Genomic DNA, 23,985 nt, shown 5'->3' on the forward strand with positions numbered 1-23,985 from the left:
AGGAATACCACTTAGAAAAACTTTTTAGTATTTCAGAAATTACTGTTCTACTGGGATTTTCATGCACAAACATCTCTTGGGTTTACAGAAACTGGTCCAAAACCAACAATGTATCCACTGTGCAGCAGCTGTGTGAGTCTTTAAGTTCAGAGATCAAAGTAGTGTTGACAGACTAAGTGAATAAGATAACATGAAGGCAACAGTAGCTCAATGACCACTTGCTACAACCAAAGTGTGCTGAGAACCATCTCTAAGCACACAACTCTTCAAACATCGAAACAGATGGACTTTAGCAGAAAAAATTTCATCAAACTGGATGTCATCTCTGAAAGCTGAGAAGTGGAAACTGATTCAACGACTGGCACACTGAACGCAGCATTACTGTAACCTGCCACCAGCACTTGTTCTTGGTTTACTGACCTTTGCATCAGTTTCTGCTGAGTGCTTGTTGAAATGTTTTCCACAGCAGTTTGCTCCAAACAGTTCTGTTTGGATCACAGATCAATGTGTTGAACTACTGGATTTTTTTGACTGTTTGACTGCTTACAGCTAATTTGCTTTGTGTTAAATACAGTATTCAAACCAACTTTTCTACTGTGTACCACAAAGAAAAGTAGTACACAGTAGAAAATATACTACTAGTTTGAAAACCATGGATTTAAATCTGTGTAATCCAATAAGAGTTACATCCATTCATCCAGCTGTCGTCTACCTGCATGTCCTTGTAGACTCAAAGAGGCGCAACAGTAGGGGATTGGTGGGGTACACCCTGGACAGGTCATACTGAGATGAAATGAAGACAGTCCATTACACATATGTATATGAAGTACTCGGCAAAATGTTTAACCAAACCATAATTTTTGTACTGTTAGTAAAACTTTCTTCCAATTTTGGCACAGCAGAAATTCTCTAAATTAATTAATGATGGAATACAAGTCTCAAGACAAACCTGACCAAAAGAAGCAGTGGTCATTTTTGATATGGGGGAAATTTCTTTCTGCCTGGGGCAGCACAGCATAGAGAGTGCCACTGTGGTGGTGGGAACCCGTGTTAGCACTAGAAGAAAAATATTGCTTTGCATATTTATATATGCAAATAGCCGACATATATAATAGCCTCTCTCTCTCTCTCTCTCTCTCTCTCTCTCTCTCTCTCTTTATATATATATATATATATATATATATATATAGAGTTTAAAAAGAATCTGATAGATATATTTATAAAATAAAAAATATTAAGTATGCTTCTTTTTTTTCTTCAAAAGATCATGGAACATTTGGGCTCTAAACAAAAGTTATTTTGCTGGACTGCGGGGGGAAAATGGCTCTTTGGATTGTAAACGTTGCAGCCCCCTTCGCCAGCTGATTCGCAGATCTCAAAGTACATGGATGGGGCTACACCACTACGGCCATGACAGTAGCAGTAGCAGCAGCAGCGTAGAGCGCAGGCGATGTGGAGCGCAGCCCCTCTTCTTCACCACACGAAGCAGCAGCTGTCATGTGAATCAGCTGGGTGAACAAGGAAGGAGATAAACAACAACACGACTGCGTCTCTTCATCAAGGTAGGTACAAACTGTTGAGCTTAGTCGGGTTCTCGACAGTTATATTACAGGAAGAACGGTGCACGGAGGCCTGTTTTTTAATCATAGTGTTTAGGAAGCAGGTTACATGTTGTGGCTCTTGTTGCAGAATGTTCGAAGCTATCAGCGGCTAACCCTTTAGCACTGGCAATCACTGAAGTTGGCAATCGTGCTTCTGCTGTGAGCACTCATGTCTTTATTTGTTTGTCTTACGAGTAAATCTGCAAGTCACGAACAAACACACCAGCACTGAAACTCCAGAATGAAGCAGTTCGACTACAAGAAGTCGGAAAGGATGTAGCTAAGGGCCTATGTGAAGCCACCTTGCGAGGGGCATTTAAACCCCATTCACTGTACTGTAACAAGTTAGCTAACGTTACAGCTAGGTTAGCCTACTAGTTATTTATACCTTCCATTTACTGCCACTAAAGGTAAGTACTAAGCCGAGTTTTGTGAGTTCACATCTGAGAAGCCTGTTGACTGTTTAATTTTACGTGAGCTGGTCAGCTGAATTGGCAAGCTGCGCTGTTTGTTCAGCCATTACTCGGCATCATAACAGAACGTAGGCTAGCTGGCTAGTTACGTTGGGAGACAACAAAGATGAGCAGAGTTACACACGCCGAAGTATTAATACTCAAATGCAGCTCAGCGTAGATTTAAACTCCTTCGAGTGTAGCCAGATTTGTTTTAGTTACATTAACTTGTTTCAGGAGGCTATCAAGAATTGTAATAATTTGTTTAAAACCCAAAGTGTGTGACAAAACTGTAGTTTGTCTTTTTTTATGTTTACTTTGCTTGTTTTGTTTTAAGTGATCTATTTTTAGTCTGTAGCTGCTTTCTAAAATGTATAATTTATTTTGCGGTAATGTAAATTTAAAAGAGGCAGCATCGAGAGAGAGAGTACAAAAGGGTGAGGAAATCTGAATTCACATGGTGCAATGTGATCCTTTGTGTACTGGCACAGTAAAGTTGGGAGTGGAACTGGGATGGGTGGCTGGGACAAAATGCTGCGAGGGGCAGCTGCAGGTTCAAATAATCAAAACAATATATGCTGAATCTCTACTGCCATCTAATGGTCTTATATATAAGACATCTGCTTTACTAGATTGGGATTTCAGCCATCCCACTAGATGGGGGGGGGTGTTAAAAAAGACATTTAATATGCTAGATTGCTTACATAATTTTGCTCATCGTATTGGGATCTAAAAGGTTAAATTGTTTAGATATGTTTATATCAACTGATATTATTCCTTTAAAATTTTAAAAGTTGTTTTCATACCACATGACCTCTTAAAATTAACCTAATTTTAGAGATAAAAAAAGTTTTTACTTCTAAAATGAAAGTATAATGACGGCTAAAAGAAAACACCAACAGTACTATTACTATTAAAATGTAATAGTACTGTTGATATAAACTTGATATAAACAACTACTATATCAAGCGGGATATAGTAGTTGTTTCTAACAATATAATTATTTATAAAACATATTGAGATGAAATGAAATAAGACTTTTATGGTGCTTTTCAACCCTCAAAGGGTTCTCAAAGACGCTTTACAATAAAATTGGTGACTTCCATCAACACACACATTCACACACTGAATAATGATGCTGATAACAATATTAGTTATAATAATGATGCAAATCATCAGCATGATGTTCATCATAAATGATGGCAAGTAAGGAAAATGAACAATGTAGTTTTAAAGATGTATTCATATTCCTGCAGAAGCAGAATGGGCTGCGCTTCTACTTAGTCATACGTAATATGGCCTCTGATAAGAATCGGCACACAACTGTCTATTGAAAAACGGCGAGAAATAACAGAAGCATTTTGTTTTCCCATCTCAGATTATAGCCACTGAGGAGGCAGGATGGCGGGAGCAGAGGTATCCGCCCCTGCAAACCCCACCTGCAAGATTATGACCTTCAGGCCCACGATGGAAGAATTCAAAGACTTCAACCGGTACCTGGTGTACATGGAGTCTCAGGGTGCACACCGGGCAGGCTTAGCTAAGGTTGGTAGAGACTTTTTCTTCTTTATATGGCATATTTGAGAGGTATACATCATTGCTTCCTCTTTATTCATGTATCAGTTTTATTAACCTACTCAAGCGGGATTAAGAAAGTAAATCAGAGAGAAACCTTTTAATGAGTTTCTCTTTGAGAGCGAGCCGAGTGCAATGTTTCCGAATCGGCTCTCATTCATCATTTAGATTTTGCTGTTTCATTTTCACTAACAAGTCTCTTTTTTTTTTTTTTTTTTTGTGCGTGCCAAAGGTGATCCCCCCTAAAGGCTGGAAGCCACGTCGAACCTACGACGATATTGATGATTTAATGATCGACGCTCCGATTCAGCAGATGGTGGCGGGCCAGTCAGGGCTCTTCACTCAGTACAACATCCAGAAGAAGCCTCTTAGTGTGCAGGAGTTCAGGCGGTTAGCAAACAGTGACATGTGAGTATTATAGTATTGCATTTAATATTCAATATTATTAATTCTTAGTGTTTCACAAACAGGTATTTCAAATTTGGTGCTGGCGGAGGAATATTTTAGAAATTGTTTCCTTACAACTTTGTTTGAATTTCATATTATGTTTGAATTCCACCTTTTGTGTAGCTGAATTTAATTTTTAAGAGTGACCTGCTCTAAGTAGCCATTGTTCCCACAATTAAATGATATTAAACTTTCTTGAAATAAAAATAATACTCATTCAAAGATTAGTCTTCATTTGATTAAAATTAGGAGTGATTAAAGCATTTCTTTTACTCTTAAAGATTTTTTTTATTTAGTAAACTGTGAAATGCATGCAGAGTAACATCTATGCCAAGGTTTAAAAAAAAAAAGAGCAAAAAAAAAAACAATATATTTTTAATTTTCTTTCTTTTTAAAGGTACTGTACACCTCGCTACCTGAATTATGAAGATCTTGAGAGGAAATACTGGAAAAACCTCACTTTTGTCTCACCCATATATGGTGCAGATGTGAGTGGCAGCCTCTATGATGAGGTAGGTGACCTGTCTAGCTCTCTTTACATGGGATTCTTTTTTTATTTTTTTGCCTTTTTTCCCCTTCGTAGTCGGTCATAATCGTCTGTCTGTGTTTAGGTTCGGTGCATGTAGCTTGCAGAGCCTGTAGAATCCTGTATGAAACACTGAAATGCCTTTAATGCAAAGCATTGCAGAGTGTACATCACTTTATATCTCTGGTTTCAGTTTTTATTTTTTGTTGAGAGTATTAATTTAATATGGTCACAGTCATTTTTTACAGAAAGATCTGGGATTTCATTGGAACATAATATTTTATGTAGCTCATAAAAACAAAACAAAACAACAACAAAAAAAAAAACAGGATTGTAAATTGTCTGTAGCACCGGTTTAAGCCCCTGTTTCCAATTTCCTAGGACGTAGAAGAGTGGAACATTGGACATCTGAACTCCATCCTGGATGTTATCGAGGAGGACTGTGGTGTGTCCATACAGGGGGTCAACACGCCGTATCTCTACTTTGGGATGTGGAAGACCACCTTCTCCTGGCACACAGAGGATATGGATCTGTATAGCATCAACTACCTCCACTTTGGAGAGCCCAAATCCTGGTGAGCGTGTGTGTGTGTGTGTGTGTGTGTGTGTAGCAGCGATTTCAGTACAAGGGTGAACACACAAAAGTGTAAATATTCAACAAAGTGGTGTAAGTGGTACAACTTCCAGACGGATTCGACAAATCTCCTGTTAGTTAGGTTGGTGCCGGTATCTGAGAAGAAGAATCTGTAGCTTGATGAAACGTCATCTAAGATGTTTAGATTGCAGGATAAATTCAGTTCATGTAGCAGACATTTTATGATTTGCATTTCCACATTTGGCAAATATCCCTGTGAATTGTTGCATCACTAATACACTGATGATCAAATATGTTCCAATATTTATTACTTTACATATTAAGTGACTATGATATACAGTAAACCTCTTCAATAATTTAAATATGAATTAAATCCAAATTACTTGATAAACACATTTGATTAACATTTAAGAGTTCCTCTTTAAGACTAGACTATGGTTAACCTGAGTTTATACAAGCAATGCAGAACCTTGCAGAAGTATTTCCAACCAGGAAGTTCTTTTACATTTTATCTCCTTAAAACCATACATTTGGGATTAGTGACAGACCAGCACAAAGTAGTGGACAACTGAGAAGGGGGAAGGAAAACAACCCTTTGTTTTCAGAAATTGTTCCAAATACAACAACCTGAAAGGTGTGAGATGCATTTGCATTCAGCACCTCTGAGTCAATTTATGGAATTGCTTGTTGCTGCAATTATAGCTGCAAGTCTTTTTATTGTTTTTTTTCTCTACCAACTTGACAGATCTGAACATTTCCCTTCTACAATGTAGGATAACTCAAACTCAGTTAGACTGAGTAGACGGCATCTTTGAACACTGTCTCGCCATTGATTGGCGGTTGGATTTTGGTTTGGACTTTGACTAGGACTACATACAAATAAGTTTCTATCTGAACCACACCATTGTCATTCTGGCTGCATGTTCAGCCAGAGCATACAGCTCTGAAACAGACAGGAGGGTGAACCTCCACTCTCCTGTCTGTTCCTACAGTTTCATTTTCCTGAATTTTCTTGTATTTGACTCCATCCGTCTTCCAGTTACATGACAACCTAACTTGTCCCTGCGTCTCTATAGCATGGTGTTTCTCCCAGCAGTTGGTTTTTCCTCTTCACTTTTTGATTTAGGCCAGTTTTGTGGTTTGCATAGCTATTAGTAGCCTTTTCAGTAGATTTCGTAACTCTAGGTAGCTATTACTAACATCCTTCAATGTTCCTTTCAAACAGATATTCTTCATGTTAAGATTTTTGTTGATGTGTTTCATTCAGCTCAAGGTTTCCCGTTCTCACTTGTTGTTTGCATAATTAGATCATTTGCATTCACTGTCAATGTGGGTTTCCACACAGTTATAAATTAGTATGGATGAACCAATGTTATTCTCCAAGGTTTCTCAATTTTTTTTATTCGACTTGTTGTTTTTTTAGGACACATCCTTTGTTGTCTCTAAAATTAAACGTGAGGGTTTTTCTTTTAGTCTCTTAATTTATGTTGAATTATTGTTGCTTAATGTGTGGTATTGTTTGGAGTTGGGTTGGGTTATTTGGAGGGAAGGATTGCAGTAAGAGACGAGGTGGGGAATGCAGATGGATCTGGACAGAGTTCTCTTTTCATTTCTTTGTCAGCTTGCCTTGCTCCATTTCCTTCCCTTGCCCTGGAGGTAGTTTTGCTCATTAGAGTGGGGAGCCCTGCAGCCCCCACAGGGATCGGTGTCACAACCAGACTGTGACACACACATATAAACACACACTCCCTTAGTGCAGCCCCGTGTGCCAAGCACTTGCACGTGTTTGCAGCCCCTTATCGTCTGGTGCACACGCTCACCGGCGCGCTGCTTTCATCCTGCTGCTTTCCTTAGCATCTCATCTCAGGAGGGGATCAGCTTAAAGATGGCAGCCTTCTCAACTCCCCTCCCGGTTCCCCGCTTCACCTCCACCGAAGGTTGTGGAGTTGACTCCCACTTTCTGTGTCTCCCACTTCTGCGTTAAGCTGACGGGTCACACGGTGACGGAGATGCCACAGACCTGAGGGCGGATGGAACTGGGCGAATGGAGTGCCGGTTGGATCCCTGAGGGGCCTCTGTCACACTGTCTGAGTTTCTGGCAGAGTTTCAACTTTTAAATCAGGTTGCATCAGTGGGGTTTCGTAGGAAAACACAGAATAGCTTCCTTTTTTTCCCATAAATTGATTGCGCCAGCAATCAGTGATTATTTTGACCTTTCTTTTGCATTACAAAGGTTTTGGCTCTTGTGAATCTGGAACTTATTAGAAAGTGTCAGTTATTCTGAAAACTTGAGCATCGTAATAGGATAAGCAATGAAATTTCACTGCTTTTATTAATCATTTTATACATAACAGTTAAAAAAAGTATATATTTCTTCCCCCATCTTTTCACTTATCCACCACTTGATGGCAGTCTTGAATTTCCTAATGGTGGCACTGAGGCAATAATTAAGTGCAGCCAGAAATAACTCTGTATGCCCCTCTCTAACAGGTATGCCATCCCCCCAGAGCACGGGAAACGACTGGAGCGCCTGGCTACAGGTATGAAAAACAACATACAAAAAAGGTGTTGAAAACCCAGCCTTTAATATAAACACACTAATTCCTTGGAGAATAAATTCCAAGTGAAGATATTTTTTAAATCAATTCGTTTTTAGACAGAATCACCAAAACCACACTGATTTTTATTGTTCCTTATGAAAATAATTTGAAAGACATTTTAAATCAGAATGCAGAAAGGAACTACTTAAATAATTAAAATCCTGTTTTCTTTGGGCATAAACGTGGGACAGACTAGAGATCCGGTCTCCAGTAGCCTCCACCATGAACACGTCTGTTTACTATCTACAACCGCTTGTTTGTAAGGTGTAGGAGAAGCTTTTTCTGTCATCTAGAAGCATAAATGTGTGGAGTTTACTAAACGCTTCTGGAGTGTTAACTGGAATCATGTTAACTGGAACAAAGAATGATTATGAGGAAAAGCAATGTTGAGGATCTGTGATGCTGTGGGCTTTATTCTCTTCCAGAAGCACTGGGAGTCTTGTTAGAGTGCAGGGCATTATGAACTTTTAGAAATGTATCCCATGGCCAGAGTGTAGAAAGTGACAGCTAGAGATGGGCAGCGACTCTCCCTGTAGAAGATGGATGGATAAATTTATATTTCACATGTCACCCTTAATGTCAATCAGACTACAATGGGGAATAATTTTAAGGGAAGACACTGATGCTACCGTTTATTAATTCAATCATTCTTTTAGGTTTTATTATGCTTGGGAACTGAGACTTTTTGTGTGCTGACATATTAAGACAATATGTTTTTATAGATCTCCTTCTTGTTTTCAGACTCTCTGTGATGGTGTGTGTGTGTGTGTTTTCCTCTTTCAGGTTTTTTTCCCAACAGCTTCAAGGGCTGTGAAGCTTTTCTGCGCCACAAGATGACCCTTATCTCTCCCTCTATACTAAAGAAGTACGGCATTCCCTTTGACAAGGTAAACTCCTCATTCTCTACACATTTAGCTTTCCCTGCCCTGCCGCCTTTACTGAAGCAAGGATCCAAACTATTGAAATTTCACTCCCTCCAATTTTTACTGTTCTGACTACTCTATTTTTTTATTTTTTTTGGTTTGTTCCTATTTCTCACCAACTCACTTCATGATTAATACTCAGATTACTCAGGAAGCCGGAGAGTTCATGATCACCTTCCCGTATGGTTACCATGCTGGATTCAATCATGGTTTCAACTGTGCAGAGTCCACAAACTTTGCCACTTTGCGCTGGATAGACTACGGCAAGGTGGCCACACAGGTAACATCACACTCAGGTCAATCAGTACACAAATCTTATTAAAGCTTTGCACAAACTATTTAAGTAATTTTATTTTATTTTTTTTCATTTTTAAAAGTATTTTAAATAAGAAATGTGAATGAAGTCTGAAATGGCCGACTGGCAATATGAAGTTGAGCTCATCACCAGCTCATATATGTATATATATATTTATACACACACACATATATAAAATGTTGCCTCCTTTTCTTTAGTGCACATGTAGCAAGGATATGGTGAAGATATCCATGGAGCCCTTTGTGAAGCGTTTCCAGCCTGACCGTTACGCCAGCTGGATGCTGGGCAAGGACTCGACTCTCATCGACCACACGGTTCCCACTCCCAGTACGACACCGGAGCTGCAGAGCTGGTTACAGAGGCGCCGTAAGACCAAGTCTGCTAGCAAAGGGTACCGTATGCAATCTGCGGTGATCTTTCTTCTCTCTCTAAAAGATAAAAGCTTTTGGGTTTGACTCTTTTGCAATCTTTCTCCTGTCACGGCAGCGGTCACTCTCGTATGCGCTCCAAACGCCTCAGGACCACAGAGGAGCCGGTTGATCTGGATGGCAGCTTAGCACTGAGCAGCAGCAAGAGAAAACCTCTGGGTGGGCAGTCTGGGCCCAAGGCGAGGCGGTCCGCAGCAGGGACCGCCGACAAGGAGCTGGAGAAAGGGAAGAAAAAACAGGCCGAGCCCAAACACAACCAGAATCAGAACTTGCCTCAGCTTTCTGGTAAGATGGCTTGATTAACTTTTATTAGTTCATCATCAGTATGACTTGGAGCAGCAAACAATTTCAATGAGTTTTAAAAATAAGAAATGATGACTTTTCTTGTGAATTTTCTCCAATGCAAATGGGGGTCCAAATTTTACATACAAATGTATACACACATCCTGACTAATATTTGAATAAAGGTCCGTTAGCATTGTGCAGAAAAACCCCTCTTCTTGGTTTCCTGACCTTTTTTTTTTTTTTCTTTGTTGACAAAGCCTAAAAATCCCCAATAGGTCAGATCATTCTAGAAGCTAACTGTTAGCCTGCTTTGTCCTTTTCAAAACCAGACTGGACATGTGAGATTATCTTCCTGCTGGAACAGATACTTTCAACGGGTGAAAGCACTGAGCAGCAGCAAGAGAACAGATGCTTTCTCATATTCACAATGAGTGATTGTAAAATTCTCTGTATGATCAGATGTGTTTTTTTTTTTTTTTTTGCATTTTAAGCCATTTCTATCAGATTTTTTCATCACTGACTGATATTTACTTGTTTTATTTCTCTGCTTTCTTCTCACCAGCTTGCAAACAAATGTGTGTTGTCAAGGTAAACCGTGTTGAGAGTAAAAATTTGGAGTTTTCAAAAAAGGACACGTCTCAGTCGAACCCCCAGGCTTTACCGGTGGAGGGCAAGCTAGAAGCAGCCGAGTCTGACCCCCAGGACCTCTCAGGGGTCACAAACTGGAGCCCTGAAGGACCCAGAGGGAGTCCCGGGGCTCCACCGCCGCATCTGGAAGTCAGCGATTCGAGGTTTTCTTCTGCGCAGCAAGACCTCGACTCACCTTCCGGCACGAACCAGTCTGCAGAGACTCTAATGGACACATGTCTCTCTGAACCTCAGGCTCACGTATCAGCTTCCTCAACTTCAGCATTAACTTTGAGCACCGACACTGACAGGAGCACGCATACGGGTACCAGGAATTACACTAACGACACTGTAAAAGCAGAAAACATGGACGTGGATGTTGATCCTGAACATGTTAATCAACACTCCGACATGAAAGCACTTTATGAACCAGCAGAGGGCGATAGTTGCTCACCACGCGGCTTCTGTGCTGCCTCACAACACACTCAGAGTGTGGGAAAAGGCAGCACAGAGGAAAGCCTTTTGCCTCCATTGCTGCAGAGGAATGCAGCGGATATGCCACAGCTCACACCAGAGCCGGCCGGGAAGGTGGGCGCTTCCCCGTTGCCACCTGTGTTGACCCAGGAGATGCCCTCCCTCACCCCGGCCGACGACGACTTCACTCATTTCCGCAAATCCGGAGCATTAAGCCACCAGGTCGCACCTGTGCTTCAGAGGGAGACGCCAGCCGGCTCGCCATCCTCACAGGAAGCCAGGGAGGAAGGGACTCGTTTACAGCCAGCAGAACCCTGTACAGGGGACCATGACGACCGCTGGCATTTAGAGGCTTCAGTTAATTGTGAGGAGACAGCAGAAGCAAACACAGATCATTTAGCTGCCAGTGGTTTGTGCAAGAGAACATCTGGCGACGTCCATGAAATGTTAATAAAATCTGCTGCGGAAGGAGAGCGCGCAACGCTGGAAAGTTTCATCCCCGAGCAAAGTGATACAACTCAGAGACAGCTGGTTCAGAGAAGCGCACAACTCAACTTGCCTGATCCAAATAAAGACGGCTACAGAACTCAGAGAGCCGGTGCCTGCAGTTCGAACGTCCTGCTGTCGTCTGCTAACGCTGTTGATGTTCCCCAAACCCCTGAGTCTTCACTACACCCTCACCATGAGAACCACTCAGCATTAAAACCCAACTACCACACTATGTACTCTAACTGTTCTTCCCAACACACTGAGCCTAAAACGTCCTCCAGCAGTATCTGGAAGAACTTCACTTCCCAGAGTCCTGCGGTCCTCATCCAGAGTCTGCACCCAGATCTCCCGTCGGACTTCTCCCACGATCCTCTACCTTACACCATGTGGACTGAACCTCAGTGCAAAGAAGTCACGGACCTGGAGGACGCCGCGAAGGACCTATGCAGGTCAGAGAACCAGGAGGATGAAGGTGGCGGTCTCACCTGGGCCCAGCTGGAGCCCACCTCGCTCCTTTCAGTCGGTGCTATCGAACCTCTGGGACTCTGTGAGGATTACGAGTTGCAGAAAGTGGAGGAGAACAGAGCTGAACCCGTGTCGAGACGGAGTGAGGCCGATGCGCGCTTACGCCCCGAGAGGGTGGCATCGCTTCACCGGACCGAACAAGACGAGACGGATATGGAAGATGAAGAAGCATCTGATCGTGAAGATGAAGAGCAGCAGCATAGTTTGAAAGGATGCTGCAGCAGTGATTCTTCAGAGGAAGAGGAGGAGAATGACCCAAATAACTACAAATGTGATGAATCTGGCCTTGAACCTGGGGAAGTTAGTACTGTGAGTTCTTTTCCTTTTCTCTCTCTCTCTTTTTCCTTCTCCACACAGTTTAGTTGATTTCTTATTCTTTACACCAAGATGAATTGTTTTCTTGGTTTAACCTCCCACTAATCCCTCTCTGTCCCAGTACCCAGCCCTGTCAGCCAAGAGGACCACTAAGAGCTGGCGTCACCCTCTCAGGAAACCCACCGCAAGAGCCGTCCCCACCGCTGTGAAACAACAGACTGCCAGTGACGAGGGTGGGCACATTCTCATACACACGCCCATCCACACATCGAGTTATTTTGAACGCGACTGTTATGGCTAAGCATTGTAAAGAGGTGCAGACAGCGCAGTAAATGCTCCTATTGAAAGCCATGCTCAGCAATGCTCATTAAAAAAAAAAAAAAGAAAATAAAAAACATGTTGTCTGTTGTGGTTTCTGTTGTAAGGGGTGGCTCCAATCCAGAAACCAATATTTTCAATTTTTTTCATGGCTAAATTGCAGTGACCCCAAACATAGCTGCCATAAACCTCCTTCTCCTTAATTGGATTTGGAGGCACAATCTCCTCAGAAATCATTAAACCGACTAAAGTTATCTCAAATTTACAGTCTGAAACGTGTTAAAACCCCTTAATCGCTTTTCTTTTCACAATATGATCACAAACTTTGTTCTATGTTGGGATTTCATATGAAAGACAGAATTTAAATTTTAGGTTGGTTTATTTAAAACGGGGACTATGTGCAATATACATTAACTACAATAGGAGAGAAATAGTGAAACGGAAAGAAAAGCAAACATTTTTAAAAACATCCAAATAGTAAATTTGTTCTTTGCAACCTAAAATCAGTTTGCATATAGAAGCCGCATAAGTGTTCACCTGTTTTGTGAGCCAACCCAAAGTCATCCTGTGAACCAAATGACGGGATAAAACTGAGACGTTTCAAGCAAGCTTAGACAATAAAACAATATCCCAGTGTAATAATATAACTTTTTGGCCTACAGGCAAAACCCTGTTTGTGGTGGAAAACTAACACTGCACCTCACCCCCGAACACACCTTCCGCACCAGTGGTGGCAGCATCATGCTGTGGGAATGCTTTTCCTCAGGAGGGACAGGAAATCTGGTCAGAGTTGATGTGAAGACGGATGCAGATAATCCTGGGAGAAAACGTGTTAGAGGGTGCAAAAGACTTGAGATGGAGGCAGAAGTCCCCCCGCCTCCCCTTTCCAGCAGGACATCACACCTAAACATAGAGCTCAAATTGGATGCTCACCAGCAGATTCGCGTGTCACCACGACCCAGTCAAAGTCATGACCCAAATCCAATTGAGAATCTGTGGCAAGACTTGAAAATTGATGTTGATCGATGCTCTCCGTCTGAACTGACTGAACTTGAACTGTTTTGCTAAGAAGAATGGACTAAAATACGAAACCGGTAGAGACACTACCCAGATGACTGTAATTGTAATTGCAGTGATCGCTGGGTTTTGCTAAGTATTGACTCAGGAGGTGCTGCAGACAATTTGCGCGCCACACTTTTTTTTTTTTTTTTTTTTTTAGATTTTATTTATAAACAAGAAAGTTTTGAACGCATATAAAAAAAAAATTCACTTCAGTTGTGTATTATTTTTGAAGGTCTATTGCATAATATCCCAATAAAATGCGTTGAAGTTTGTGATTATAATGTGACAAAATTCAAAAAAAGCTAAAGGAGTGTGAATGCTTTTGTGAAGCGTTGTAACTAATAATTTCTGTATCATTAACTCAAATGTGTCTTCTCCCACAGTAAATCCTTCAGCTCTGTGGTCTGTTCCTTCCCTCCTTATATTCTAAATCATATGAACTCCCACCACCATGACCAGTATGATGCCTCTGACGTCAATGCACTCATAAACATTTAATTGTCTGGCCTACCACAGTGCAATGACCTTTAGAATAGATGATCTGTTTTGTTTTCAAAGTTTATACGAGGCAGACGTGAGGGGTCCCCCTTAGCAACACTCCTGATGCATGTACACACACAAAATCACATTTCGTTATCTTCACGATTGTGAGGGTTGAATATTTCAGCACCCGCTGTAACGGTTTATCTTAATGACGGTAGAATGACCATGACTTTGAGAGGACTTTCATATTCAGGAAATAGCGTGGTCTGTGGAGAGATCAGATTGAACTGAGCAGCAAGTCCTCAAATGAGCATGAGTGCTAGAATCACAGATGGGTTATGCGCGTTTCTAGGGTTGCTTGGATACGAAAGTTTAAACCAATAGCTACTTACCCATAATATGTAAATTTCTCTACACTCTTTCCCGACCAAAACACTCTATTTTACTTGAACACCCCCACAATTCTGCACTGTATCACTGTCACATAACCGAATAAATACCGTAAGGCCAGCCCCTTCCTAGTCTCACCCCTCCTGAAACGCGAACAGCAACACGATGGAGATGAACATCAGTTTTGAATATCTTATCACCTTCATCCCAGTATGTTAAAAAAATGACTAACATCAGCCACTACAGATGTTAATACATCCCTGTAGGTTAGCTCAAAGCTCTGGATCTGCAATAATTTTAGTCTTAAAATAGTAGTAATTGACAAGTTCAAGCACTCTCGCTGTATGCATCATCACTTTCACCAATGTAGTGGATGAGTGCTCAGTCTGTGTAGTGCCAGCTGACAAAAAAATTGTTTTGTGTGGAAAAACATACAACTTATCCTTATAGTTACATAGAACATGTTGGATTAAGTGAAATTAGGTTAAAAAAGAAAAATCCCTTCTGATGAGAGTAGCTTCTAAATGAAGTAATGATGAAAATCTGTCTGGATTAGACCAAAGATGACTAAATAAAACACAAATCAGTTGATTAAGACATTGGAACAAATATCATCTGTGACTTAGGGACATTTGGCATACTTCTGAACAATTCTTTAGCAACAATTCACAAAGCGCAGGGCCTGCTTGTGCAGATTCACTGGTTTTATTAGTAATAACTCCTTAATAAGTTTAAACACCCATACTCACTTGTTAATGATTATTACAGCAGTTAGAAAGATGAACTACTATTTATTTAGCTTTGAAGAGCTTTTTCATCACTACGCAGGCATGTGAACTTATTGTAGCCACAGCTGCGAGATATTAATTTTCATTTGATAAATGCAACCAATAATTATAGCGGTGCTAACAGAAAGCTATTAAAAATGAGGGGATTATTGCGAGATGAGAACAACGTGCTGAATGTTTTTGGCTGTAAATATAATCCAAAAACGTATTTTAGTCAACTCTTTTATCATCGGCAGGAAAGCAAAGAGTTCTGTTGTCATTTTGTTGACACAACAGTCCCGGGTGAAGACGTAATTAAAAATTGTTGCTAGGATTCCTTATAATTACAGGGATTAGATGCGACTGCACAGCGAGTCTGCATTAGAGAATGAAAACTGCAAACAGCAGTTATAAGATTAACACATGCTGCATTTCCACACCCAAATAATAGACCTAATTAACTAACAATCGCTAAAACGATAAGCCGCTATTATTAAATGTCTCCCGATTTTGACCCTTGAGAAAGAATCAAATTAGCAAGAGCCGAAAATACGTTATTAACTGATGTTTAGTTTTAACATGAGATAAAACAAGTCTATAATTGTGACGGTGCAACACCGATGTAATTTTTTTCTTGGACAAACTAACTTAACTGTTTTCAACTCGAGTTCGAGCTTGATTTGATCTTCTAGGTGAAAATTCCCGACTCCAATCTCCTGGATTCTCAGTCTTTTTTCTTTTTAGACTGAATTTGAAAGGAATAAATACAAAAAAGTCAGTGTGATGTAATAAATATGTGTGTAATGGTCAGTGCTTTGAATATGTAATCTAAAGAAGTTAGGAATCAAGTAGGTGGAAAAAAAACAAAACAAAGGGAAGGATGACACAAACACACACACGCATTCATACCTGAGGACAATCCAGAGGCTATTTAACCCAACAGTCATGTTTTTGGACTGTGGGAGGAAGCTGGAGTAACAGGAGTAACGCATGCACAGAGAGAACATGTAGGCCAGGATTCAAACCGAGCCTGGTGCTACCAACTCTTCCACTCTGCACTATGTTTCCAAATAAAACCTTTAATAATGTATTCAGTGATTGATGAATAATCGCTGGATTGTTTTTAGTGTAGCAGAAAAAATGTTGAAAGTCACAAATCCAAATAGTGTGGCTGCTAAAAAATGACTTCAGCTCAAACACCTTTCAGACTCCTATTCGTTCCACGGCGTGAGGAGCAAAATCAAATAATTTCCTCGGCACATGAACTGCATCTTCCAATTTCTCTGTTCTGTTATGTGTTGCGTATTAACAGCTATTGTTGCAAACTCGCATTTGACCCTCTTAAAACAGAGCCTCCCGAAGCGAGCCTGGCAGACGAGGAAGAGGATGAGGAGGGGGAGAATGAAATGGAAGGATGGGCAAAGCCTCTCATCTACCTTTGGCAAAACAGAAAGAGCTGCTTCTCTGCGGAGAGGGAGTACAATGCTCATGCAGCCACCATGGAGCCACACTGTGCTGTTTGCACACTCTTCATGCCGTATTATCAGGTAAACACACATCTGTAGATGCGTATCGAAACGGAAGTTCTAATTTCCGTTTTGCTACGTATTGTAAAATCTGCAGAACAAAGTATATTAAGGTTACTTGAACACTGGTCCTGCAAGGCAGCACTCTTCAGTAGTGTTGATGTCCCTTGATAGTTTTTCTCTTGTTATTCGTTGGGTTGGAGTTTGACTGAGCCATTTTACTAACACATGACTATGGTTTAACCTACACCACTCAGTTGTAGCTCTAACTGTCTAACAAATGGTCAGTGAGCACTTTGTCAGGATATTGTTGGTGATTCCCATTTTTGTTAGTCTATCCTACCTCGTGTGCATTTTATTTAAATTTAAAACCAACATGTAACCTAACAAGACTCTGTTGTTTTATGTTCTGAAGTTACAGGGTTCAAATAACTTGACGTTTATTTGCTTATTTCAACACGCAACGTTGGTGGGAAAAGCGAAAACAAACCGTGAAGAAGAATCTTAGATTTCCTACTGAAGCAGAATATATTGTGTTGTAATCCTAATACAGTTTCTTCAAACACACTTTTTGCCTTTGCACTGAAGTTGCTGCTGAACGATTACTGGTCAATTACATGAATAATAGAAGTAACACTAAACCCACAGGTCACAATAATCACATAGTTTTTCCACAGGGATGTTGCTGTTTATTACAGTCGGCCCCTGTAATTTCCTGCTGGCTGAAATGTCACGTAGAGTGACAGCTCTCTTTACAACGCAGGGAGGCATACGTTTCATCACCCACATACCCTGTCAATGTTCCAGCCTGTTTAGGTTTTAAAAAATTATGCTGCCTCTTTCTCCTGCAGGCTGACGACAAAACCGAGGACAGCAAATCTGTCACAGCGAAGGACCCCTCCAGAGCTTCGTCTCCAACGGAGACACCCCCCACGCCTGGCTGTGGCGGGCTGAGGAGATCCAAGCCCCTGGTCCCGGAGATCTGCTTTTCTTTCCGAGAACAGAACTGCCCCCCAACTCCTACGAACCCTCTGCTGCAAGAAGACGGCACCTCCCCTCTCCTGTACTGCCAGAGCTGTTGTCTGCAAGTTCACGCAAGTAAGTCTGCACAGGGAGTGATTAGAGTGGGAAGGACGGTGAGCGAGAGTGCTTTCTGTGGTACATGCCACTGTTTACTGTGGTCAAGCTTCATGGGACTTACCAGCCAGCAGAAAGTGTAGATGGAGTATGTTTTATGTATTTGGTAGAAGGTTGCTGGGTTTATACGTCCTGATTTTCTTTAGTCTGTTTTCTTCTCAGTCCACTCTCTCTGTCCCTCGCTTTCTCTCTCTCTCTCTCTCAGAGGTATTCTGCTTCCCTCATCAGCCAATCAAATCTTCTCTCTTCACCACACATAGGCCGTGTTCTAAAGCCCCAAACCAGAAACAAGCCTTTAAATATGTATAGCTTTTCATTTGACAGCATACAGAGCCTATGCATTTTACATTCAGCTTTAGCTTTGCTTTCCTAGAGATGCACCAAGAGATTTGTGGCTGATTTTCAGTCGTTGCGTTGTCACGCTGCTGACCATTTTACCCAATTAGATTTCTCTGTTAGACCTGCAATTAACAGCATTCAAAGTAGTTTGAAAATTTATATTTACATTTGGAGCAGAGGCAACGTCACAGTTTTCTTTCTGAAGGTTATGTCTGGGGACTGAAATAGTCATGGAATAAGAGACATATTGTGTCATGTGATCCCATAAATAACGTAGATATTTGCCACGATGCTGTGATTTCCAAAAGGTTGCCAGCATTTCTAAATCTAGCATGACAGACGGAGACTGAAAACTAAAAACAATAAAATAGAGTGACTTTTCTGAAACACCATCAAGCTTCTTAGTGTCGGTGGGTTCAAATTGACATCCTGTGGCGAACCTAATTAACTTTACTGCAAAAGTACTAAATGGCAAACGACAAACAGCTAGTAAAAAGAACCAAGTGTTACAAAGTATTTTTATGTCCTGGCACACTTGAAACACAATTAGACTAACTTGCAAGTAGCTTTTCAGCAAGATATTGGAGCTTGTTTTAAGTCAGTAATTTCTTAATATTGATTTTTTTTTTTTAAAATACTCAAAATCTGCCGGAGGAATTAATTATTTTTGTAGCTTTTTCATTTTTTTTTTTTTTAAATACTCAAAATCTGCCGGAGGAATTAATTATTTTTGTAGCTTTTTCATTAATATTAATGAGTTGCTGACTCCTCCTATGCTCCTATGTTCTGTTAAAAAGTTACTTGTACGTTGGTTTCATCTTATTTCCAGGGTTCTAAGATATTTGCATTGAAACCAGACAGAAAATACTTAGTGAGATTTTCTGTTTTTGAAGTGTAATAGTGGAAACATGCAAAAGGCTGCTGAGCATTTAGAAAAAAAAGTTTGATTACTGTAATGCCAACGCAGGCTTCTCTCTTTATCACCGAGGAGGCTCATAGTGATTATTAATAATGTCCACAATAATGTCCTATTAAACATTACCTATCATTTCCCTTCTGAACCAAACTACTTGGTCCAATGAAGAAACCTATAACAGTATGAATACTTCTGAGCCTGGCTGTTCTTTACATCTGGAAGTGTCTGACAGTCACTTTCTTTCTCTCTGAGTCAGAATCAATCCCTGATACTAGAGTTGATCCTGCCACATATCCTCTGAGATCCAGACATGTTGTGCACTGTGCGGTGACTGCATAGCAGCTGTACTGCATTTGTAATTACTTGGTTTGTGCTAGAGTGTGGGAGAAAGAAATGAAGCTTATGTCATCTGACACCGAGGGAAAAAGCCACAAGCTTGATTTTGAGACACGAGAGCGAATGCACGTTAATGTAGCTTTCCCCTCCTCCCCCCGAATAGTAATCTGAACTCTGGGAAGGAAACGATGGTGGGCTTGGATTTTATTTTCGGTTATGTGATGGATAGTCAAGAAAAAGATCATAGACTTTAAAATGTCCCTCTTCCTTACATGTCTGAAGGCTTCTAGTACTTTTATTGTAACCATCTGCCAGGTTTAAAGGAATCAAAGCAGTTTTACTACAGCAAAATCTGAAAAAAAAAAAAATCTCTATTTGTGGAAAGTAATTTGAAATGTTTTTCTTGCAAAACGCACATTCTGCTTCTAAACTAATCACAAATCATCACTTAAAGTGCTTAACATGAAAGTATCATTTAGCATAAAATATACACAGAAACCACAGTTAAAAAAACCTTGTATCGTTTTTTTTTTATTTTATTTTTTTTGCTTTCTTTTATCATGGCCACCCAGATAATCCCTCACACACGGCCACACAGACCACTAAGATCTCAATTTCCACTTCGTCTGCAATACTGGACTTGTCTACACAGAAACCCACCACTTCATTGCCATCAAGAACCTCTGAAAACAATGTGGCTGTGGCATTTTGTCCACTGTTTTGTAACAATAGACCTCGCTGTTCCTGTCGACTGTGTTGTTTTATCTCACTCTACTGGGACATTTTTTTTTTTACGTCTGATTTTCCCCTTGTCTCCTTCCTGTAGGCTGCTACGGTGTAGCTGCAGAAGACATCAGCGAACAATGGTCGTGTGATCGCTGTTCGGAAGGAGGCTTTGCAGCTGTAAGACAGTTTATCTCCATATTTTAGCAAACCTGTCCTGTCTTGTATCAAAGTGGTAAAATGTAGAAGTGACCCTAAATTGAATTATTTTTTTTAATTGCATAAGCGTAATCTTACTCTGACAATTTTAGAGAAACCCAACCTTTGTTTTAAGGGATTAATTTTTAACAAAAGAAAAGCCCCTCAGTCTTGTCTGTTCATACATGTGAAATATGTTGGTATGTTTGACGTATACAGCATTTTTATAACAACTGAAGATAACATGGACACTTGTTTGTGCTATAAAATGGCACTATGTTCCTGAAAAATACATAATTCTGCCCTTTTAACAGCAGGCATCAGATGCTTTTTCTTATATTAACCTTTTCTTTTATGTAGAAGACACCTGGAGTGTTTCTTTTTCTTTCTGAAAACCCTAATCTTACTTGACCAAAGGATATTATTTCCAATTAAAGTTATACAGTGTTTCTGATGGCAGGACAGAACGTCTTTTTCCAGGCATTCCTCCCTAACAATCAGTTTGCATGTAGATGCAGTATAAGGGTCGTTACAGAGACTTGGTAAACCCCAAAATGTCACTCACTCAGATTTATTTACCTTCCTTACCATCCTGCTCAGTGTGTGTAATAAATGTGGGTCTCTGTCCAGCCTTGTGGCCAGTGGCTAAAAGAAACGGGCTTCTGTTTCGTCATATTTGTTCTCGGTGGAAACAGAAACTCGTAGATCAGCTATTAGAAGTTTGTAGAAACGCTGCCTCAAAAAACATTCTTTTTAAAGAGTTTAGCTACATTGTTTTGATTAAACACATTTCATAACATTGTTTTTCTCCTCATTTAATCAGTTTGGTCAAATAAAATTTTTTTTTTTTTCTAAATTTGTAATTTTATTTCAAGGGTTTTTTTAGACATCCTTGCCAAGGGTGCCTATAAACTGTATGATTTAGAATCATATTTCCACAGGTTCCACAGGTTTTTATTTGTATGTTTTGCTAGACAAACCTCAAGTGTGTCCAAGCACATGAGAACATTTTTTTGGTAACTCACCTCTCTTTATTGGTTTCCTCAGGAGTGCTGTCTCTGTAACCTCAGAGGTGGAGCCCTGAAGAAAACCCAAAACAACAAGTGAGCAGTGCTTTTTGTTCACCTGGATTATCTCTGCGTTTTCATCCCTAATCTCAAGAGATCCGCCAGATAAAGCGGCCGTGTATCCTAATGATCAGTGTGTGCTGTTGTGGTTTGTTTTTCCACGTGGACCCGGCTGCAGATGGGCCCACATGATGTGCGCCGTCGCACTTCCAGAGGCGAGGTTCGGCGATGAAGCCAAGAGGAGTCCCATTGACACCAGTCGGATCCCCATGCAGCGTTTTAAACTGGTGAGAGGACACACACACACACACACACACACACACACACACACACACACACACACACACACACACACACACACACAGAGAGAGAGAGAGAAACACGCAGAGTGTCCTTGAGGACTGGTCTGGTCTAATTAAGGAAGTATTCACAATCCTAATTAACAATGTGAAATGAACATGCCTGCAATCAAAGCTAGATAATTAACTACTAGTTGATGGGAATGGCAAAGCAGGGTGATGTGGGGAGGGCTTTCTATGTGGTGTATTATTTCTAGCATTTGTTGTGTGTTTGCTTAATGAGACATCAGAAGTGTGTCTCAGCAGAGCTGACATGTTGACGCAAGTTACCTCTGTTCTGTGGGAACCACGATGGCTCAGCAGAGCGCGAGGTGTGTGTGTGTGAAGTGCTTCCCAATATAGGATGAATAACAGAAATGTGATAAAGCTAGTTAAATTACAGCCACAGTTTCTGAACAATAAAGTGAAGTTCAAACGATAAAATAGATTCAAAGGCAGAGCATTACTTGCTCTTTGAAGTATCATATTATGTCAGATTTATGGAGTTCTCACTTGAAAAAAAACTATCTTTTGCAAGGCAAACAATGTGAGCTCCTAACATAAAGGTTTATTCATGATTTCATAGGTTTTATTACTGCAGTGATGCAGACGGATCCGAGCGACATTACTCAGAATGTACTTTATATTTTCTCACACCGCACTGAAATTAAGACTCATTTAGGTTAGGGAATGCTGACCATAAAGTGATTTTTTTTTTTTTTTTCACTTCCAAAATAAGCATTAAAGGCCAGACCGGGCGGGCGTGAAGCTCATAAACGCTTTTGACACAACAATTTGGCGAGCGTACTGTAGGGACCTTCTTGGGTTTAGCGGCCAGATTACACTATTTGTACTGACTCTTAGTGGAGCACATTTTGTGTTTGCCTGCTCCTTTTTTAGTTATTAAAAACTTTACCTTTTACTTGTGTGCATCATGCATACATCGCATTTGTTACCAAGTAAAATATGTTGACAAAAAAGAAAATTAGCAATAAATTAAATAAATAAATAAATAAATAAATAGTCTGAGGATAAATATAAAGGATTAATATTTTTCCCTCAGCTTCAGTTTTTGAATTTTCTATGACAGTGTGTTTTTGTTTTGTACTTACTTATTATTACTTGCCACTCTCAATCCAGTCCATTCCAACTATGGCAAACTAGATTAAAAAGACATGAGCAACACTTTTACCAGATGTTTTAGGTATGCACATTAGTAATAGTTGTCATTTTTAATCAGATCTGTGTTGTCCAACAGACTATAATTGTGTAACAGAGACGTAACAGATTTAAAAGGAGTCTTGGATCCCTTCATTAATGTGACTCAGTCAAATTCCTCGCAGTATGATGATCATAGGTTAAACTCCCAGTGTTGCTGGATGAACACAGTTGTTTCACGTGTCTGAATTGCCTCCTCAGCAGGCCGTCAATCTGTGCAGAGAGTCTGCTAATGACTCGTTCATTTAATTCAGATCTGTTGAATCATGGAAATATTAAAAGCAACAGGAAACTGACCCTCGAGGACTAACTCTGGACACCACCGCCCTGAACATTTCAAAATGCCGTTTCTGGGAACGTTTTATTTTACCTTGGCATTTAGATTTATGCATTTCATTTGAATGAAACTGGTTGAAAATGAATGCCTTTTCAAACTGTGCAGTCACTTTTGCTCTGAGAACTTTTATGTTATTGGAGAAAATATATTTTGTGGGAGTAACTAGAAATCCACCAATCACTGTTTTGTTAAAAAGACTGTCACAGAAAACCAGTCAAATTGAAACAAAACTGATCAGTGTCTCAGTTTTATGGAAGTTTATTTCAGCCCCACAGGACAAATGGCATTTAAAATATATTTTCAATAATTATTTATTTTAGAGAAATTTCTGTTTAAGAAAAGAAACCGGGGTTGGCTAAAACATTTAAACGAGTTGACAGTGTCAGCTCTCCATAGTATCTTATTTTTTAGCAATTAGAAAGGTAAGCCATAGTTCGGTGAATAGCAGTGTCTGTGTGCATTTCCAATAGACTTTAGATGCTAACCTTAACTCTAAGAGTTCAGATATTGTGCTAACATTATAATACTTAGTGTATTCTATGACTGATGGAGGCTAAGGGCTCACAAAACAAAACAGTTATTTTCTATAGAGATATGTTGGCTGTTCAGTTTCATTTTAAATAGTTCCTTATACTTCTCAGCTTTTCTTGAG

General features: G+C 40.2%; 1 protein-coding gene across 6 annotated transcripts in view; it reads left to right on the forward strand.

The window, feature by feature from the left end:
* Window positions 1–1,388: 1,388 nt before the first annotated feature.
* kdm4c (lysine (K)-specific demethylase 4C) overlaps window positions 1,389–23,985 on the forward strand; it is a 32,625-nt gene continuing 10,028 nt past the window's right edge. For 2 of the 6 annotated variants that reach the window (XM_007551691.2, XM_007551693.2), the window contains exons 1-17: window positions 1,397–1,562; window positions 3,432–3,598; window positions 3,861–4,036; window positions 4,473–4,587; window positions 4,983–5,176; window positions 7,687–7,736; window positions 8,580–8,683; window positions 8,862–8,999; window positions 9,233–9,426; window positions 9,522–9,748; window positions 10,311–12,172; window positions 12,300–12,411; window positions 16,549–16,745; window positions 17,576–17,822; window positions 20,279–20,355; window positions 21,421–21,476; window positions 21,619–21,727. In XM_007551691.2, the coding sequence (XP_007551753.1) occupies window positions 3,455–3,598; window positions 3,861–4,036; window positions 4,473–4,587; window positions 4,983–5,176; window positions 7,687–7,736; window positions 8,580–8,683; window positions 8,862–8,999; window positions 9,233–9,426; window positions 9,522–9,748; window positions 10,311–12,172; window positions 12,300–12,411; window positions 16,549–16,745; window positions 17,576–17,822; window positions 20,279–20,355; window positions 21,421–21,476; window positions 21,619–21,727 (4,002 nt within the window). In that variant the 5' untranslated portion in view covers window positions 1,397–1,562; window positions 3,432–3,454. Of the gene's footprint in view, window positions 1,563–1,639; window positions 2,012–3,431; window positions 3,599–3,860; window positions 4,037–4,472; window positions 4,588–4,982; window positions 5,177–7,686; window positions 7,739–8,579; window positions 8,684–8,861; window positions 9,000–9,232; window positions 9,427–9,521; window positions 9,749–10,310; window positions 12,173–12,299; window positions 12,412–13,158; window positions 13,565–16,548; window positions 16,746–17,575; window positions 17,823–20,278; window positions 20,356–21,420; window positions 21,477–21,618; window positions 21,728–23,985 lie in introns of those variants that run through there. The other 4 variants (XM_007551692.2, XM_016671259.1, XM_016671260.1 and 1 more) reach the window with 4 other exon arrangements.

The sequence above is a fragment of the Poecilia formosa genome, unplaced genomic scaffold (genome assembly GCF_000485575.1).
Source record: "Poecilia formosa unplaced genomic scaffold, Poecilia_formosa-5.1.2 Scaffold43, whole genome shotgun sequence".
Lineage (NCBI taxonomy): Eukaryota > Metazoa > Chordata > Actinopteri > Cyprinodontiformes > Poeciliidae > Poecilia > Poecilia formosa.